Source organism: Siphateles boraxobius, unplaced genomic scaffold (assembly GCF_051911475.1).
Source record: "Siphateles boraxobius isolate OS27281-9 unplaced genomic scaffold, OSU_SipBor_1 22, whole genome shotgun sequence".
Taxonomy (NCBI): Eukaryota; Metazoa; Chordata; class Actinopteri; order Cypriniformes; family Leuciscidae; genus Siphateles; species Siphateles boraxobius.
In genome coordinates this window covers 27625613-27647013 of record NW_027508833.1, presented here as the reverse complement: position 1 = coordinate 27647013, position 21401 = coordinate 27625613, and the positions used below count along the sequence as shown (strand labels likewise).

The 21401-nt window shown below is 36.8% G+C and overlaps 1 protein-coding gene across 2 annotated transcripts; it reads left to right on the top strand.

Moving 5' to 3' along the window:
- The first annotated feature begins 598 nt into the window (after nt 1-598).
- Nucleotides 599-21368, top strand: mrps5 (mitochondrial ribosomal protein S5). Of its 2 annotated transcripts, none has more exons than XM_077239418.1 (11): nt 599-698; nt 4584-4712; nt 6344-6469; nt 7675-7908; nt 8624-8658; nt 17013-17103; nt 17786-17832; nt 18104-18161; nt 19013-19075; nt 20373-20509; nt 20869-21368. In XM_077239418.1, exons 1-11 carry the CDS (start codon nt 650-652, stop codon nt 21091-21093), a joined length of 1194 nt encoding a protein of 397 aa, XP_077095533.1. In that variant the 5' UTR covers nt 599-649; the 3' UTR covers nt 21094-21368. The 2 variants fall into 2 exon arrangements, with proteins under 2 accessions (XP_077095533.1, XP_077095534.1); XM_077239419.1 differs by lacking the exon at nt 599-698 and adding an exon at nt 4345-4388.
- The last annotated feature ends 33 nt before the right edge of the window (nt 21369-21401 follow it).

The window sequence follows — 21401 nt, the reverse complement described above, 5'->3', positions numbered from 1 at the left end:
ATTTGGGGGGGCATTGCCCCCTAATGCCCCCCCATACCGCCGGCACTGTGCCACAGGCAGCAGAGCGCAGATGGGTGTAATGTCCCAGAAGACACGGCTTCATAGCCCTGCTGCTCTTCACTGCCAATGTTACATTTTGAACTTTTGATGAGGCAATTTCATGCGTGGGCTTAAACATCCAAAATTAGGCCCAAAGCTTAATTATAAGATATGCTTGAAAAAATAACCATAAAAAAAGATTAGGCTGCTTTATCCAAAAATTCTCACTTTCATGTTCTAAAACCATATGATTTTATTTCCTGGTATGGCTAATTGTCAAATATCTATAAAATCTGATGTTTTATGGGCTACTAAACTGGGGTTGTCATACTCAATTAATAAAGTCATGATTGTACAACTACACTTAATGAAGCTATTAAAAATATAAAATGTTTTGAATCAGATACTGCAACAATAAATTGTATAATATATTTTGGAAAATTCCCTATAAAAAAACTGAAACTGCCATTCTCTTACAAAAAATAATAATTGTATTTTTTTGTAATTTATCAAAGATCAACGATCTCAAAGAGACGATCTCCTTTGTAATTCTGGTCAGGCACAGGTTTGAGCAGCCCGCTCACGCTTAAGGACCCCTCTGCATTCGAACATGGCGGCGGTCACAAGGCTGTGCAGTGTCCTCCGATTGTCATTTGAAGGTGCGTTTTGATTAGAACTCTTGTTGAATTAACTTATTTATAACTCCTTTGAGCGTATATCTCTATGTTTGGTGAGATAATGTAAAGAGTGTGTAGATTATAAGAGGTTTGAAGAAAAACTAGTGTGGACATGCTAGCGGTCCTTGTAAGAGCAGAAGAAATATGATTTGCTTTATTAAAATCTTGTAGTAAATACATAACTCTAACATGACATATATAGGTTGCACAAAATATCTGCCCTAAATAAATACCACCCTAGACATCCCTGCCTGAGCTGTCAATCAGTTGTCATATTTGAAGCATGTTACTAGTTATGTCATGTTATCGTTCAATTGTCATATTGTGTACGCTATGTATTGTTTATATTATTTTAAATATCAAGTATGAGATGATAATGACATTATGTGGAAAACTTCTTGTAAGCAGTTGCTTAGTATGGGAAGGTTTCATGTGATATAATAGACTAGTGTGTTCAATATAGTCGTTTTAGAAACTTTGATATCATATCTCTGGGCTTCTTTGTTTTTATCAGAAGTGTAAAAAGTACCTGAAAGCAATACTTGAGTAAAATTACAGATACCTTAACCTTACAGCGAAAATGACTCCATTACAAGTTACTTGAAAGTCATTATTTCTAATACGACTTGAAAAAATCAGTGTGCCCAAGTTCACAGACAAGGCTTAAGCCTAGTCCCAGACTAAAATACAGGTTTGAGCTGTCTTTACTGAAAGCAACCTTGCATTGTATTAAAATGTGTCAGTGCCACAGTTTTGTGTCAGTATGCACATCAGTAATGTTTTTTTTCTAAGCCATATTTTTAAAAGCTAGCCTACTTAAATGTTCTAATTTAGCTAAAACTTAATCCTGACTTAAAGGCACTCTATGTAAGATATTTGAATCATAATATACAAAAAACGCTAGAACGATGTTATATATTTTGTTGATTTGTGTGCTTGCATTATCCGGAAATTTTCTACGAATGTTTAAATCCAGAGAAATAAGCAGGTTTAACAGGACACGGACCGTGTCCGTGTGTCGCCTATCAATGACCTCATACCCGCTTTACCCTTGATTTCTGTTTTTATTTTGTAGAAACCATGGAAACACCAAAGGCGCTTTAATTTATTATGTGTTTTATTAGACAGGTGAGCAACTGTTTGGATACATTCATCGACAGAAGGCGAATCATTGTTATACAGCTCAACACAGTTAGTCTTTTTGTTTAAATCTCATTTTCTTGATTTACTGTGAGTACCATATTTGCCATGCCTATTATCGATCTAGCTCACTGCAACAAGTGTCTCATGTAGTAGCCGCAGAGCGAACGCACAGAGTAGCATTAAAACAACTTTCATCACTCTCAAATGTATCTAATATGATAAAACAGCGCTGCATTACATCACATACGCATGGCCGGAAGAAGCGGAAGCGGTCATCTGCGGTATAATAAAAGCTCCACTGCTCTCGAGCTGTGTGTCGTGCTTGTCTCTCATTAGTAGTTGCTCCAGTGGCATCGTTACGCTCCAACAGCTTTCATAACGTTAATACATCTTTAATACATTACCATAGGGCTGGGGTAAGCGATTATTAACTAAACGATTAGTTGGGCAATTATTTTAGCGATTAGTAAACTAATCTAACGACTAATTGGACGATTAATATAAAGATTATTTTTCTGCTGCTCAATTTTTCTTGGTACTCCTTACCAGGGCGTCACCACACATGCTGGACACCATCTGAACCATCCACACAAGTTTATCTTAGATCTTAGATCTCATCAGACCACAGGAGTTCACAGACCATCCAGTAATTCATGCTCTTGGACAGGTTGCTTTCAGCAAACTGTTTGCGGGCTTTCTTGTGAGCCAACTTCAGAAGAGACTTCCTTCTGGGACAACAGCCATGCAAACCGACTTGCAGTGTGCGGTGTATGGTCTGAGCACTGACAAGCTGACCTTCCGCTTCTGCAACCTCTGAAGCACTGCTGGCAGCACTCATCCGTCTGAGCCAACTTCTGCACCTGAGGCACAGCACGAGGACTCAACTTCTTTGATTGCCCCTTGCGAGGCCTGTTCCAAGTGGAACCCGTCTTGGAAAACCTCTGTATGACCTTGGCCTGTACTGTAACTTGGTTTCAGGGTGTTACCAATCTTCTTATAGCCTAGGCAGTCTTTGTGGAGAGCAACTATTCTAATTCTCAAATCATTTGAGAGTTATTTGCCATGAGGTGCCATGTTGAATATCCAGTGGTCAGTATGAGAGAATTCTACTCAAAGCACAAATTGTAACTGCTCTAATACAAGATACACACATTTGTATGGTCCTGTCAAGCAGATAAAAACTTTCATACGGTTAAACGACATACAGCTGTAATTACTTAGGGTGTACTCACTTTTGTTGCCAGCTATTTTGACAATAATGGCTGTATGTTGAGTTATTTTTAGAGGACAGTAAATATATACTGCTATACAAGCAGCACATTGACTACTCTAAAATATATCCAAGTTTAATTTCTATAGTATTGTATTGTCCCTTGAGAAGATATACTAAAATGTTTGCTGAAATTTGAGGGGTGTTCTCACTTTCGTGAGATACTGTAGTACCTTAAATGTGCTGTAGATGGCGATATTGCTTCTTTTGTAGCAAAAATAAACTGATGCAGAAAAAATTAGATGCCATGCAAAATGTAACGAGTAATTGCATTAAACTGGGTACACACTGTACGATTTATTATAGTCCAAAAAGTGTTTCTTGTCATACTGTACAAACATGACACCCATGTCAAACTGTAGGATCTCAGTTGTCATTAATGTCAGTCGAGATGCGTTAAAAACAGACACACGAATAGAAATGGTGGTTAGCAACAAAAAACAATTATCTCGCGTTAATTTTGATCATAGCTTTTCTTAAAAAAGAAAACAAAGACGTGTGTGGAGCAAGTGGTGGTGTGTTGTTGTCTCACTAATTGAGTCATCAGGTTCGGCAGTCCTATTGGTGTTTTGATTTGACGGTTGTTGTCGCAGTCACTGCAGGACTGTGTGTCAAATCTTCTGACACTAGCAAAATTTCATTGGAGAGAAAATTTTATCTCAATGGTCATTAATTGTCTGTCTGCGAAAATGTCAAACTAGTGATCAAAGACTACATATTTTAGCCTAGGAACAAAATAATCTTTTAGGATTCTCATAATTTGTCTCAGACTGCCAAATCATGGCTCAAATTATACAGTATAAACCCCACTTTACTCATCAAGGCAAGGCAAGTTCATTTATATTGCACATTTCATACACAGAAGTAATTGAAAGTGCTGTACAAACAGGAAACAAATAAATAGGAATAAAAATGGCCCAAAAATGCCTAAGAAATAATAACTATTTTTATTGTTCATCACAAATGTACTGGAGCAAAGAGTACATATACTTATTCAAAAATGCTAATATCTTTGATACTCAATCAAACTACAAAGTAGTTATAAATATATAGAGTATAGTAACTAGGCTAATAACATTTACTTAAAGGACAATTCCGGCCAAAAATTAACCTGGGGTAAATAAAGCATGGCTACCGAGTCGACCGTTCTCTGGGATGCGTTTTCATGATAATCGAATGTACCCAGTTTTATCTTTAATTTTAGTTTAATTGCACAGACATCTCTTCTCTGTTGATGTGTTTACTGCTGCAACGGCTGGGCAAGCTGTCATTCACATGTCACAATAGCAAACCACAATCGTTGCCTGATGGACTAAATCAAGATTCCTGCCCTACGTTTTCTATTGTTTAAGAAGCCGCTTCACTCTGATATACATCACAATAGGGAAGAAAAGACTATTGCAACTTCCGTTTTATGCCGACTTAAAGAAATGTCCTCTGTCTCTCGTCAACAGGTGTCGGAGCACTGAGAGCTCTAGGGGGCGCTGCTCACCTCTCCCACTTGGCAGGACGCAGTCCCACCCAGTGTGCTCCAGTCACTTCCTCCCTGCAGCAGAACAGACATTCAAGCTTCTTCAACAAATGTAAGCATGCTATTATATGCTTTGGTTAGATGATTTTAGACGATCCCTGTATGTACTGTATCATAAGTTGCTTTAAGCATCTTCTAAATGACAATTGACAAGTTTCCAATCCTCATAGCGTAAAACATCTCAGCACAGCTTTACAAAAAAATGTCCCCTAAATGTTTTGAAATGGTCTGTAAAATGATAAAATTTTAATGGAATTAATTACATATGTTGTTTAATTGCATGAAATGAAGGGTCTCTAATTAAATTAAATGAAAATAAATTATTCATTTAATTTTTAACGAGCTATCACGTTTATTTTTCCAATCTACTGGTCACAATTGAAAGCAGAACTCAGAAATTATGTGTATCCATCGGGAGGCAATATAGTAATTATAAATAAGTAAATAAATAAATGCAGCCAAATCAGTCAGCAGGACACCACGTTTTTTTCCTGACTGACTGCGAGGCTGCAGGCTGTGGACACGTCAATGCCGTTTACTGTCTGGTCCAGTCTGCTTCGAAAATAAATGCCATTGGGTTTTTCTTTAAAAAAAATAATTTGTGCATGTCGGGTTCGGGTAAGAAGTGATTCGTGTCGGCTACAGATTTAAGGACTCGAGAAGATAGCTCCAGTCTGCAGTCCACAGCAATTCATTTATGGACCATGTATTTTTCAGATTTTATTTGTAACTTATTTTTCCGATGGTAGCAAAATTACTTATAGGTCATGGGGCATGGTTTGCTTCTACATGAATCTTACTAGTATGTAGAGTATTGTAGAAGTGATGCACAGTCTTTTGCAAAGTCAACAAAACATCTTTGCTGGACCATGAAACCTGAATATAAATATTACTCTTAATTTTAGTGAATTAAACAAAAATATCTGCTTAACAGCACCTTTATTCTAATATATGCAACATCGTTTGTTCCCGCATCTCTTTTACTTGTCTGCTTTCATAAGGACCTGGTCCTTGAGACATGAACAGTTTTTCATCAAAATGGTGCAAGCTTAAGAAAATGATACAATTCTAAAGAAAAGTCTGTGCATCCAAAAACTTTTTTTTGTTTTTAAACTTTTAGAACTGCATAGGGATGTTCCTTCAGCATCGCTTTTGCAGATGGTGTGATTGAGTCTACCAGCATAAGTGTGTTTTTAAATGCTTCGGTTTTATGTGCGTCAGTGTGTATTGGGGATGTTTGGTTGTCAGATAGAATTATGAAATTTCTTGAACTGCTTTTGTTGGAATCGGATGCTTCATTAGGCCTGGCAGGCCTCTCGCTCTCATCTAATTAAGTCCTAATTAAATCAAAACAACATCAAACAACTCCCAATGTCCCAGATTACCCAACCCCTCTGCACACACACACACACACACACACACACACACACACACACACACACACACACACACACACACACACACACAATATGAAGTTCATACTTGCATGGTAAAACCAACAGCTGATATTTACATTTTAGTGTGCAGTTGTTAAATACACAGGTTAAAACGATACCAAGGGTTTATTTTTCTTCACCTTATTTGAGCATGTTCGAGTGCTAATAGACGGTTAGTGATGTGTTGCTGTAGGTTTTTGTGATTTGTTTAAAAAAAAAAATTATTCACATCCATTTATTCCCTTAGTGACAGCGGATGAGCTTTGGCGGGGTGTCTTAGCCGAGTCCGGTGCTGGTGCCAGAAAGGGAAGAGGAAAGAGAACCAAACGTAAAATGAAGAAAGATCTCAATAGAGGCCAGAACCTTGGAGAAGGTACATCCCACTTTTGATCAATTTACTACTTCCTTACTAAATAAAAATGTTAAAATCTTACTGACCCTTAGACATTTTAAACAGTAGTGTGCATGGCCATTTTGCCACTCTAAACAGGCTTGTGTAGTGAACCTTTAAGGCAACGTATGTCTGCATTAGAGCTATGTTATTCTGGATAAATAGAGAATCACAATGTTTTTGTTTAAAATAGAGATCACTATTCTGAATAGAAAATTAAACAAATTTACTAGAGTTTAATTGCTGCTGTCTTTTAAAAAAAAATATTTAAATAATTTGAATTCATTAAAAAAAGCAGTTTGAATGAATGATTCAATGATTCGCTCAAAGACTTGTTTCATTTCCAGATTATTAAGCATTTTTGAACAGTACTTGTTGCTACCTACTGTAACAATGTATTTGATACGATCTTTATTTGAAGTGTCAAGTTACTTTCAAAAGGTGATTTACTCTATCGCTAGCGTAGACATCAGTGTTTATGTCTGGACTATAAACTTTTATCCAAGTACTTGATCATTTGAATGTTTTTAACACATAAATAATGATATTGCGTTTTTGAAAAAACTGTTAGTGAAGATGTTTCATACTTATACAAGACAACTGTTCTCTCTGGCTCAGTGGCAGCCCCAACACAAATTTCAAAGTTCGCTGTGATCATACTTGTCAAAAGTTTAAAAGACATGGCTGAATCATCGTCATTTAGGAATAAAAGCATGTGGGAATTAATCGTGCAGCTCTGGTCTGCAAAGTACATCAAACATTGAGAAAAATGCTGTTTAATAATAAACCCTAAAAAAAACTACTTTTATTACCCCAACCAGATTTGTTTTTCTCTGGACAGATTTAAGGCCAACACTAGATAAAAATGGCTATAAACAGCAATAACCATTAGCTGTCCATTTCTTGAGGTGTTTGCGCCCACCATTCCAGTTAATGAATATCAATCACGGCTTCAAGTTTAGAGGTTTATATCTGCCGTTGGAATCTAACCATCTTCTAAGCTGACATCACTCACTGGGTGCCACAGTTATCGAGTGGCATTATTTACTTTCACTTAAAAAGACCTCAGGGGATTCTATCGATTTATTTTTCTCCCTTTCTTACATGTAGGCTTTTCTTGAAAAAAGGTAGAAACCTATAATAACGTTAAGTTCTTGCACTTAAATGGTTTCTTGTTTCCTCTTCAGGTCGTGCTGGCTACCTGTGGCCCGGTCTGAATACTCCGGTGTATAAGGATGGGTCCGTCCAGAAACCCTCGCAACGGGGAGAGGCAGAGCAGAAGGAGGTGGCAGCAGCCCTGCAACGCCAGAGGGATGAATGGGAAAAACGCAGGAAGACCAAGATAAAGAAAGAGAGAGGCTGGACCGGCTACTCCTGGGGTGGGATAAGCCTGGGACCGCTGGACCCGGGGCCCAATGGAGGTGTGTGTACCTTTTTGATTTGTCCCATTCTACTGAAAATTCTTGGTCAAGGAGATGTATAGCTGTGTACTTGATTTATAATAAATGTATCTGAAATAGGCAAACAATTTTATTAAAAAGCGTGTGTACACAATCTTTGACCATATAGTAAGATGTATGGCACAACACCTGCATCTACACGCTGCGGTTGCTCTAACACTCAGGCACGGCGAAACGAGATGCAGAAAGTGCAATCTCCTTGTAATTTACACAGCTGTTCATCTCTATTCTGCCGCTCACCATCTTGCTGCTCGAATGCATTTCCTGCCGTCTGATTGGCCGATGGGATGTAGGTGCAATCTCTAGTAGTCGTGGTGATGGATTGCCCAGCGACGATGAGGCCTGGAGTCTAAATCATGTCTAGATCTGTTCCAACAACTTCTCACCCCTGAGTCACAACAGCAACAACCCCTCCTTTAAATCGAGGAAATATGCTTGTCTCTCACAGGCAAAATGAAACACCTGTAATGAGTTACTGCACCAACCGCAGAGCCCTGGGGTTAGAGGTCATAACAGAACACTCACCTAATCTCATTTAACACGTTTGCTGTCCCTGATCAAAAAATAAATAGGCTGTGTGAGCCCTTTTCACAATCTCAACCTGTGCTAATGACCTTTGGTGTTTATCGTCATTTATAAAAAGTTGTGACTGTGCTTTGTCCTTTTTTTCTTTTAGAAACTTATGAAGATTTTGACTCGCGCGTCATAGAGGTGAGTACGAACAGAACCATGTATTTTGTAAACCCGAAACTGCATTAAAATGTACTCGTTTATCCCCCCCCCCTTTAATTTGTTTAAAATTTTTGTAGTTTATAAAGTCCGTTCTACAGATGAATGTTGCAAATTAGCTTTTGTACAAACACTATGATACTTGCATTCTAATGTTACAAAAGATTTGTCAAATTCTGTTCTTTTAAACTTTTTATTCATCAAAGAATCCTGAAGAAATATAGTCACTGTTTCCACAAAAACTATCTGTTTATAATTAAGCAGCACAATTACTTGATAAAAGTAAGAAATGTTTCTCAAGCATATTAAAATGATTTCTGAAGGATTGTGACACTGAAGACTGCAGTAATGATGCTGAAAATTCAGCTTTGCCATCAGAGGAATAAATGACATTTTAAAACAAATTTAACACTTACATTTTTCCCTTGGCTTCTTTTCACTGGGGTCGTCACAGTGCATTTTTGGATTGCTTAATCCACAAAGGATACACACTGTGTTGCCTTAGAATTGCCAAAATGAAGTAAATGCTACAGGAGGCAGAATAATTTTGCCTACTATTTGGAAACAGCCTATATGTCGAGAAAATGCCTTAAAATGATGTCAAAGAGATGTTCTTTGGAGATATTTGCAACATTTCATCTTTTTGAATTCAAGAGAGTCGTGTTTATTGTTTGGTGTATGTGATTGTATGTGTGTGTTTGAGAGCTTCTGAACCACTCTCTTGAACTCTTAAATGGGGAGCAGTCAGGGCACAAAATCTGCTCAGCACAAAATGATCATGTAGTGTGTAGTATCAGGAGAATTATCTAATTATACACACAATGAACGTTTGATAAACAAATCTCTGTATAGAGCCCCTGGCTGGCACCACAAGACTCATTTGGCAGAGAAATGTTGCTGAGTTTAGAAAGGAAATCAGTACAACAATTCACCTCGGGTCCTCGTCTCTCTTTCACTCTTTTTGCTCTACTGCATTCTCTGTCTTTCTTTTGTCCTCTGATTCTTTCATTTACATAAAGCTTTGTTGGCAAAGAAGTGGACAGCTTTACAGCCAAAGCTTTTTCTTCCCCATCTAAACACTTCAAGGAAACAAAATGAAGCCTGATGATTTAGGGGAATTGTCCTCTTTTTTTTTTTCTCTCTCATTAGCTGTGTTTCAAAACCTAGTGATCTGCCTCGGTGCTGTTGTAAATTTCCCTTACGCACCTGCCCTAAGTTAACCTGGGGCGTCTCCTAATCGACACCCAAGCATCTCTTAATCGACACTTACAACTTTATATACTCTACTAGGCGTCTCCTCTTCAATACCTGCTTCAAGTCGGACAACGCCTTGCCCCTTTTGAACCCTTGGGAATAAGGTCTCTAGTGTTCCACTTAAGCACTATCACTTCAGAATGGAAATAAGATCTTTAGTGCTCCAGTAAACACTGTCACTTGGGAATGGAAGTAAGATCTATAGTCTAGTCGGGCGCGCAGCAGTAATCAAACAATGCCTTTGAATACACTTTAATCACAGCCGGGTGGATCTCATATCAATCACTTCTAGAAGTGTATGGCAAAGGTGACATTATTCTTACATTATTTTATTTAATATGACTGGTTCTTCTTATGTATAATTCTTTGTTACTAGGTAAAAGCAAATTTTAATTCCTTGATACTTCAGCTTGTTGCTAGGGTCATGAAGTTAAATATTTACGCTGCTGTTCAAAAGTTTTGGATCAGTAAGATTTTTTAAATGTTTTTAAAAGAAGTCTCTTCTGCTTACCAAGGCTGTATTTATTCGATCCAAAATACAGTAAAAACTGTAATATTGTGAAATATTACTACAATTTAAAATAACTGTTTTCTATTTGTATATATTTTAAAATGTAATTTATTCCTGTTTTGGCAGAGCTGAATTTTGATGATCCTTCAGAAATCATTCTAATTCGCTGATTTGGCCTTCAAGAAACATTTCTTATTTTTCAACATTGAAAACAGTTGTGCTGATTAATGTTTTTGTGAAAAATAAGATGCATTTTTTTCAGAATTCTTTGATGAATAGAAAGTTCAAAAGAACAGCATTTATTTGAAATAGCAATCTATTTATAAGTGTCTTTACTGTCTTTTTTGATCAATTTAATGCGTTTAATGCTTGCTAAATGAAAGTATTAATTTATTTTAAAAAAGAAAATCTAACCCCAAACTTTTTTATTTTTTTGTGCAAGTTGGAAACATACATTCGTGGTGTTAAATGAATTAATCCGATAATTACTGAATCAAATCCACCTTGGATTTATTTTTTCCACTGAGTTTGTCACCGTGCATTATAGGATTGCTTACTCTATAAAGGTTGCTTGCGATGCTGCCAAAAGGATGTGTTTTAAGAGGTTGCGTAATTAAGTTGCCTTCTTTTTTAAACAGAATTCACGCCAGGAACGTTGCTGTGATGCCTTAAAATACTGCCTACAAAGGCAGCTCTCTGGGGTTTTACAACAGAACTATTCTGTTGCTCTGTCTTTTCCCATCTCTCTCGTACTCACATTTTGATTGACGTTTTAGGGCCGCTGGCAAAAGTGACTAGAATGAACCACCACAGACTGTGAGTCAGACCCCCTCAGTCTTTTGCAGTGTCCAGCACATTAGCTCTGAGTCTGGAGAACAACATATCTTGTGTGACCGGGCACATGGTGGCGTGTTGTCCTCACATTACCCCCAGAGCTTATGAGAGAACCCAGTACACGCACAAGCGGGCTTGCACACAAATGAAGAGTTTTTGCTGTTCTCCAGGACCTCCGTCTCTGTGGATGCAGAGATTAAATTGAAGTGGTTTTGAAAAGCTTGGTGACATTATCAGACATGCATTTAAAGTGCTGCGCTTTTCCTTTCCTCCATCTCGCAGTCTCCTGGGTGTCCTAGACAAGGCATAAGTAAAGTCTCAAAGAGCCCAAGTACTTATAAAGACACATTAATTAAGCCAAATATTTCCTGTAAACCCAAGAACCTCTCCCAAGGACACACGATGTCTGCCAAGAGAGAGGGAAGAGAGCCATAGTGCTCTAGAGCGGATGATACATGAGCAAGACTGTGAGAGTGAGACAGACAGAGGAGGGCAAGAGAAATGGCTGATAGTTAAAGGAGAGTGGTAAAAAGATAGAATGGTTATGAAGATAAATTAAAGCAAGAGGAAGAATTTTACAGTTTTTGGCTAACATATGCAGTTCCTCATCTCATTCCCCTTTGCCGCATCTTACACACCAATTCACAAGTTAATTACATTGTTATTGTCATACTACTCTTTAAATACATTTTACATCTTAAAATTGACTAAGTCTAATGTATTAAAAAAACCTAACAAACAACCAATTTTAGATGTAGCAAGGCCAAGGAATCTGCAAATAATGCAATGCTTTTTAACTTTCGTTACATTTATGAAAACATATAATGCATTACAATGTACCAGAGATGGGGGACTCGAGTCACATGACGCGACTCGAGTCTGACTCGAGTCGCAAATTTAAGGACTTGAGACTTGCTTGACTAAATTAAGAAAATTACTTGACTTGACTTTGACTTGAGATCAAATGACTCGAGACTTGACTTGAACAGTATGACTCGAAAATGACTTCATATACATTTTTATATAAATCATCGCAATGGAATGAATCTGCCGCTTTGAACGAATCCGTTGAATGAATGCTTCTATGACTCGTACAGTAAGACGTTGATTTGGCGCCACCTATTGGCGGTTTTAATTTCATAATTAAAAAAATATAATTTATTATTTTTTAGCATCTAATTTTTTCTATATTAAAATGATTATATTTAAATAATTAATCTCATAACATTATTTATGAAGTTGTAATTGCAGTATAAATGCATTGATAGAAAAAAAAATGGTTAGAACATAGTTAAAAAAATGCCCCTGGAAATCATTTAAGGGGTCAAATATGGGCTATTAATGGGAAAGTTAATGTCTGGGTGATATTGCATAAAAAAAAATTTTATAAGCAAAGTTAAACATATGACATTTACTATAAAACCAATATAATTAATGCATCACACTTGTGAATTTGCCTTCAAATGTTTTATCTTCAACATTTTTCATATAATTGTTAACATAATCATAAAAATCCCAACGTTTGATAATCATAAATACATGCTGTAATAAATTATAAAAATATTATTAATATTACGATATAAATGTATAAGGAAGGTAATCAAGGTAATCAAAAATAAATAAGGTTGAGGCCAATATAAACTTTTTTTCTGTTTGGTATTGTAACTTGACTTGGACTTGACTTGACCCTTAGCAGGACTCGACTTGACTTGCTTGAAGTGAACCATTGACTTGACTTGACTTGACTTGGTTCCGTGTACAGGCGACTTAGACTTGCTTGAGACTTGATGGTATGGGACTTGAGACTTACTTGTGACTTGAATATGTGTGACTTACTCCCACCTCTGCAATGTACCTTTATAATTCATTAAACAAGATAATAAATGTTACTTTAAGAAATATTACTCACTGTAAAAAGAAAAATACTAATTTATTTCCGTTTTCATTTCTTTATTTTCAAATGTTAAATCATTAAGCTCTTGTTTTGGTGGAAAACTTGGAGCATGTCATATTCCCTATTGCGTTTGTAAGTGATCCAAACTCTCAGAACATGCAGAGATGGTTTTTTTGTGGTACAGCATTTACTGTGAACTGAGACACTCTACAACAGTGAGAACACCTGATGTACTGTAAAAGAACACAGTCATACTTCAATTTGAAACATGCATTGATATATGGCTTTTATTCATTTTTGGTAGATATATGGAATTTATTTTGTAGTCCTACTTTACACTGTAGTCAGGTTTGCATTTTGAATATTTTACACTTGTGGCTTTTAACTTGTTTGGCCATGGGACCCACATTTTCCCATGGTCATTAAGCCATGTTTTCTTTTAGAATTTTGAACCAAGAAAATATATATATAAAAAAAAAGGTTAACACCAGTACGGTCCCACTTTACTTAACATGCACAATTGTAAGAATATCACTAACACTGATGAATAAAACAGTATTTTAAGGTAAGGCTATTAAATAGCAGTTCCAAACTAGTTTTTGTTAATACAATAAAGTTATTAAGTTGGTATGAATTACCACACAGTCATCGAAAATATAGAATTCTGTTATCATTTACTCACCCTCATGTTGATCCAAGCCTGTATGAATTTCTTTCTCCAATGGGTAGCCATTGACTTCCATAGCATTTTTTTTCCTATTATGGAAGTCAATAGCTACCATCAACTGTTTGATTACCAACATTCTTTAAAATATCTTCTTTTGTGTTCAACAGAAGAAACTCATACAGATTTGGAACAACATGAGGGAAGGTTATGGAAACTACATTGTAAATACGGACGCTGATCCTGGTGAATAGAATGAACATCATACCTGCATTGGTACTTTTTGATAATTTCATGACTCACTAATGGACAACGTAACTATGATGTTGCATTCTCGTAATTTAACAGCAAGAAAAGCATTCATTGTGAACTGTCCCTAAACAAGCTAAGAAAAAATTGTTAGTATAATGACACTGTCCGTAATAACCTGACCTGACAGATACTGAATCAGGTCAACGCAAGACGTTGACTAGTGAGCGTCGCATTTTTAGAATGCTGTGTCATGCAAAAGACTTTGCTATAGACTCCAGCGCATCGGTCAAAAATGTCCTTCTAGCGGGTTTACATAGAAAAATACACTGTAAAAGTAGCGCAGTGGAATGGAAAAGTGTGTTCTGTCTGACAGAAGAGCAAAGTCTTTTCAGAAGAGGCCACCGCTTTCATGCACTTCTTTCAAAATAAAAGCCTTGCATTAAAAAAAACATTTAGAATTAAGTTTTGTTGTTGTTTCGCGACCCACTTTTGGGTTGACCCACAGGTTGAGAAACACTTCTTTACGCTGTAGCCAAGGTTGCATTGTCTACATATTTTACACTGTAGTCAAGATTACTTTCTAGACATTCTTTACACCTCTATGCTCAGTCCCATACATGCATCATTTCATTACACATACAATTTCTCACCGAAAGTGGTTTACATTGTGCTATGCTCTCTTAAACATGTATACAAAATAAGCACTGTGACACCCAAATTTGCAACAATATAGGGAACAATTGGAAACTATTTCTAATTGCAAATGGGATTTGAGAAGAGCTAGATTATATAATCTTGGTTCGCTAATATGTCTGACATATCTCTGTTGTGAGGATGTAGTACATGTAATTTATAATGGCTGATTAGCAAAGATAAACACACTCATATGCATTTTTTTTTATCCCTGAGCTGCATACAGAGGTGGAGTTGTTGCATTTCATTAAAATGATAATTGCGGGTTAGGACAACGGTTGCAGTGATTGCATAATGACATGACCTAGACCAAGTACAGCTAATGAGCAGATGTGTACAGTTATGTGTTTATACAAACCTCTGTCATTGTTTGGAACTGTTTGTGTTTGGTTTTCCTTCAGATGAACAAATGTTTTGCTTTTACTGAAGGTGGTGTGTATGTGTTTGTCTAAGCAGTCTGAACAGATGGCATGTGTTTCAGCATCACACTGACCAAATGCAGGTGGGAGTCTCCCCCACCCATCTCTCCCTCTCTTTTTAAGTAAACATTGTTCTTCTTTTTGTCCCCTGCCATCATTTTTGTTTAGTGCTTCCATTTGAATAGCACAGTGTGCCATTACTGAGACCTCGTTGATCTAGAAACCGAGCAAATGACTACAGTGGATCTTGGAGAGAGTGTCACCAATTATAATAATCTTGCAATTTAAGTAAGTGTGAGATAATGAAGTTGTCGCATGTATCTCATTGGATGCACATATGCAGTGGTTCTCATCCTGGGAGCAGTGGAGATGCAGATGGGGTTGTGGGTGATTGTTTACATACTTGGATTCTAGAAATAACCCATTTATCAATAGACCTTTTACTGGCTTGTATTGAGGTAAAAAATAATGACCAAGTAGTAAAATTAGTTAATCTTAACAGTGTACATGGATCTTTTGGAGTCAGTATGATCTTACTGACCCTAAGCTTTTAAGCAGGGTTGTATTTTTTCAGTTATGCACTTGTAATGAGATCCCAAAATGTAGTTTAATTGTATGAAGTTGGATTTCAAAAAACAGCTGAACATGTGAAATTAAATGATCCTGAAGATTTAGGACCACACTTGGCAATGTTATGCATGTGTGCCACCATTGGCATGGACATTTGTAACCATTGGCACAAGAGAGAAAGAAAGATTAATACTGTTTTCTTATTTAGCTGTTTAATATAGAGATGTTAAACTCCCCTTGTTTTTGCATGCGGAACTACCTCTTGTAGTAATCCTTATCCTCTATTTAATTATGAACTGTATGCAAGCCAAATAATCCAAATGAACCATGCAGTGTGGTTAAACTATGTAAACTGGCCTAGTGGGTTGCACAGGGGTACTTTGAGTGATGTAGTTCTTTAATAAATAATAAAAAAGAGAAGAGACTACTGCAACCAAGGTTTTAAAGCAAGGCTTTCTTGCAGAAAGTATGTATCGACACAAATATAATAAAACAAGATATGGCACTTCAAATGATTGCTGGCTGCTGGTTTAGGACATAATCAGCTATATAACTTTTGTGCTTGAGGTTTTTTTTTTTTTTTTTTTGAACAGTCTTAAATCCACCCTGTACCTTCCTCCTAACATATTTAGTTCTTGCCAGTGGGTGGCTTTTTCTTTCAGCACAAAGATCTCATCATATCAATAATACTCCTACAGCAAACCTTACATAACCGATTTCAGTAAGGAGCGGGAGCAAGAATGCTTTTATTCTGTATTACTTTATACTATACAATTACACATCTACAGCCGTGTGTGTGTGTGTGTGTGTGTGTGTGTGTGTGTGTGTGTGTGTGTGTGTGTGTGTGTGTGTGTGTGTGTGTGTGCGCGCGTGCGTGTGAGATGACGACTGAAAAAAATTTAATATAATAATATCTCTCTCTCTCTCTCTCTCTCTCTCTCTCTCTCTCTCTCTCTCTCTGCAACGTAAGTGATTCAATCAAAACTAACTTTAGCTGGACAATAACTTTATTCTAGAGCTGCTGTAAAGCCAAAACAATCTCTGTTACTTTAATTTCCTATTATCACTGTAAAGCAATGAAGGTGACTTGACTTGGAGTATTTGAGATGCGTTTTAATGGAGCATATTAGCCTTTTCCAATAGGTTTGTACTGCCTCCTGCTGGTTGTTTAAGGAAGTACACTTAACATAAATCGAGCCCCTGCAGCTATTGGCAATCATGTGATGTTTGTTATTTGATTGACAGGTCAAGAGTGTGTTTAATGTCACAGCCAAAGAGAGCAGGAAGAGATCCATCAGTGCTCTGGTCGCTGTGGGCAATGGAAATGGAGTCGCTGGTAAATCCGACACGTGCACCTTTAATGATAATTCACTAGGCTTAATTTCTTAATCTAGATCCAGGTCCTGTATACATTTTGTTGTTGTTGTTTTCATCATTTTTAGCAATAAATGCACTTATGAAAAAAACATATCATAAAAATGTATTATTATTTATAAACAAAACATAAGATTAATAATAATAAAACATTATTATTATAAATATATTGTTATTAATAATAATAATTATTGTTATTATTAATATTATTTATATCACACAGTAAATGGCTTACAATATTTTACAATATTTGCATATAGTTTTTTCTGTTATTGCTAGTCTATATAGCAACCTTGAACTTGGAAAGTTGCTTTACTATTAATTAATACTATAAAATATTGTTATTATATTATCAATAAATATCTGCAATTACACTGCAATTCCTGTCCTTCATAAAGTGAGAAAGCCTTGTGTGTTCACAGCAGGTGTTCTTTATTAAAGTAGCCTCAACTAGTTGTTCAGACACCTCACTGACTAGTCGCTGAGTTGTGTGCACTGACTGCGCTCGGTTTTGAAAATATGCACTTTTGCACTTTATAAGTCTGGAGTATGTGGAACAATGCAGTAGTTTAATATGAGGCTGGGGGAAATACAATGGCCATAATCAGTGTCAATGAGCTGTTTTGTTCTCTGCTTCTCTGCAGGGTTTGCACTTGGGAAAGCAGCAGACAAGAACACCGCACTTAGAAAAGTAAGCCACAAGTCACATGCATACATTATTTCACGCCCACCCAAAGTCACATAACGGACACTCATTGCAGGCACAATTCTCCTCTCAAACAACCTGAGGTTAAATGACTTGCTCAAGGGCACAATAATGACAGAATTGGGCTGTGAGCTTAAATCCTCAGTTCCTATGGCACACTTAAAAGATTTGAACCTTCAGCATTTCAGTGTTAGAGCTACCAAATCAGGTTACAGTGAAATCATCTTGACATTAAATACGCTGCTTTGTTTTACAGGCAAAGAACCGAGCCATGCATTATCTCTACTACATCGAGAGATACAACAACCATACCAGTGAGTCACACTCTACTCTGTGTGCGCGTGCGAGTGTTACACACGTGCATCACTGTCTATCATATAACAAACCGACGTTGTAAATCACTCCTGTGTTTGTGCTCTTGTGCAGTTTAAGACCATTCTAGTAAGGATTCTACTGTGTCGCAGCATTAATCATTTACATATGTAGTTTCCATGTTTTAATGTTTGTATTTTGAGAGTCTCTTTTTTTGGGGGGGGGGGGTTGATGTATATTGAATTCTTAACACTTTCACATTGATTTTGCTGGTCATATGAAATGATGCAACGTCATTAATATTATTATTCACTTTTTACTGTTTTTTTTATTTAAAAAAATCAATCGTACAGTAATGCAAAAAATGGTTAAAACAAATATTTTCTATGTAATTTACTAAAATTACAATGCATGTATATAAACTAAAATATTTCTATTTCAAATAAATAATGTTCTTTTGAGATCCTGAAATTTTATTTATCACAAAAATATTAAGCAACTTAACTTTTTTCAGCATTAATAATAAGAAATGTTTCTGGAGCACCAAATCAGCATATTAGAATGATTTCTGAATGATCATGTGACACTGGACTAATGATGCTGAAAATGTCATCATAGGAATAAATTACCTTTTTAAAATTTACTGAAATAAAAGTTATTTTAAGTTGTAATAATATTTCACAATGTTACTGTTTTTACTGTATTTTTTTAATCAAATTTGGTGAGCATAAGACTTTCAAAAACATAAAAAAAGGTTTATACTCTAGAGAGAAAATGTCATATGACTCATATGAGTTTGCAGACTTCTCTTTCTATGTGTTGTCAATGTCTATCTTTTCATCCTCATGTGCAGTATATCATGACATGGAGTCTAAGTTTAAAAGGACCACACTCAGAATGAAGAAACAGAACAAAGGTAACTCGCACACAATCAATCACAGTTTGCTTAATAACAGAGCTGTGTGCCCAGTATGTTAGAGCTTATACTGTATGTTTTGCAGTATGATTCTTTTCATATAAGAGAATCTGTTTCCACATACATGCATCACATTTCCAAGTCCAAAACTTTTCATGTTTCTGTAGATCAAATATAGGACCCTTGTACTTGCTATGAAGATCTAGTAGCATGCTTCTGTGCCCACTTTGGATCAGATTTTGAGGGGAATGATCTCAGTCAGTCAGTACTGCATGTTAATAGTTGGCAGTTAAAAAAAAAAACCTTTGTCATTTCAAACTATCAAGCAAATGTATCAGATTTCCCTTTACGTCTAGTCTGAGCCACAATGGATTAAATGATTGCAGATATCGGAGCTGAAATTATGATGTTCGTATTTGAGATGGAGTTCTGAGTTCAGCTCTGATGTGACTCAAATCCTCAGAGTCCACGTCTTACCTGACACTTAAGTAATGAAACCTGGTGGGAACTGTTATGATTGGACCTGAGACTCGCAGAGAACCTGATCTGCCACCTTTCCCATCTGTAGACTCTTGTCTTGTAATGTGTGTTTAATATTGTTCTTGAACACAGCTGTCGGATCACACTTCTCTCCTCCAGTGAAATCTCACCCATGAAAATGTCAATTGAATAAGGATTTTTTGATTTCAAGATTAAACTAGATATGCAATGTGATGATAAACAATTTTAATACAAATGTACCATTAATGAAAATGTCAAGATAAAAAATAGCAAGGTAATAACTAATGTACTACCTAACCACATATAATGGTCTTAGTTGAAGAGATCGTACACCCAAAAAATTTAATTCTACCATCATGTCACTCCAAACCGGTTTGACATTTTTTTTTTCCTTTGGGATATATTTAGAAGAATGTTGGTAATCAAACAGTTTCGGTTACTGTTGATTTCCACTGTATGGACGAAAAAACAATGGAAGTCAATAGGACCTGAAACTGTTTTGTTATCCACATTATTAGATCATCTATTATGCTCCACAAAAGAACGAAAGGCATAGAGCGACATGAGGATGAGTAAATTATGACAGAATGTTCATTTTAGGTGGACTCTATCTTTAAATGTTATTTTTGTTGATTAAATTGTGCTGTTTAAGTCTCAATAAAATTACCTGGTATTAATGAACATGGCAGTATTGACAAAGTCTTGACTAAACTTTGTTTTCAAAAGTAAAAAACTAAATAAATAAAAACTTGTAAAAGATCTTTACTTTCGCCCTCTATTGTTTTCTCTCTATCAGGTTATGGTCTGCATTGTCATCGGGCAGTGATCACTCTCTGTAAACTGATTGGGATAGAGGATATGTACGCAAAAGTCGACGGTTCGGTGAACCTCCTCAACATCACCAGGGCTCTCTTCCATGGCCTGGCCAATCAGGTGAGAGATAATAACAGTACCATAACCTATAAGATCAGTCTTTGTACACGTCTCAGTGGCTTGTTTGATATAGTGACCGTGATTTTCCCTGGTATGGTGTGTCCTTGCATCAACATTTTTGGTAGACTATTTACTGACTATTCAGGCTAAATCTATGTAATTCCAGTCATCACTGCAATCCCGAGTCCTCTCTCATTGGATCCCAGAAGAAGTGGGAATTGTGCAGAGAGAGAGAGAGAGAGATCACTAGTACAGACTAATCCATTCTTCACTAGGACCTTAAGTATGCATGATCAAAGGAAACTAAGGACACTCTAAACTGGCTTGTAACTGACTTCCTCTCCCCTGTCCCTCTACAGGAGACTCATCAGAATCTATCTGATAAAAAGCAACTGAACGTCGTGGAGTTCAGGGCCGAACAGGGCCCTCTGCCCATCGTGGTGGCGCGACCGCAGCTCGGCGCCCGTAAGGAACCTGAAGCGGAGGACGATGTGCCCAACCCACGTCTGCACTGGGCTGATGTGAAGGCAGCACAGGGTGTTAAGAGATCAGTGTGGGCAGGGGTTAAAAGGACCATCTGGTGATCTGAACGGGGATGTCCTGCTAAAACACACTGCAGGCCGACTCTCTAGTATCGAACTGACAACTGTTTGCTGGGAAGAGTGTTGGGGCATGTGCTTGGATTGGAACCATGCTGCTAAACTACCATTTCACCAAACAGTAAAAGTCCAGAAGTAGCCCCGGAAATGTTGGTGTCCATTCACATGAACGAGGAGCGTGCAAGTGAATGTAGACTTTCTCACTTACCTACACGTGAATAAAAACTGTAAATGCACCAATAAATCTACATTAAAACCCTTGTTTTTGTATAAAAAGCTTTTTGCACAGAATG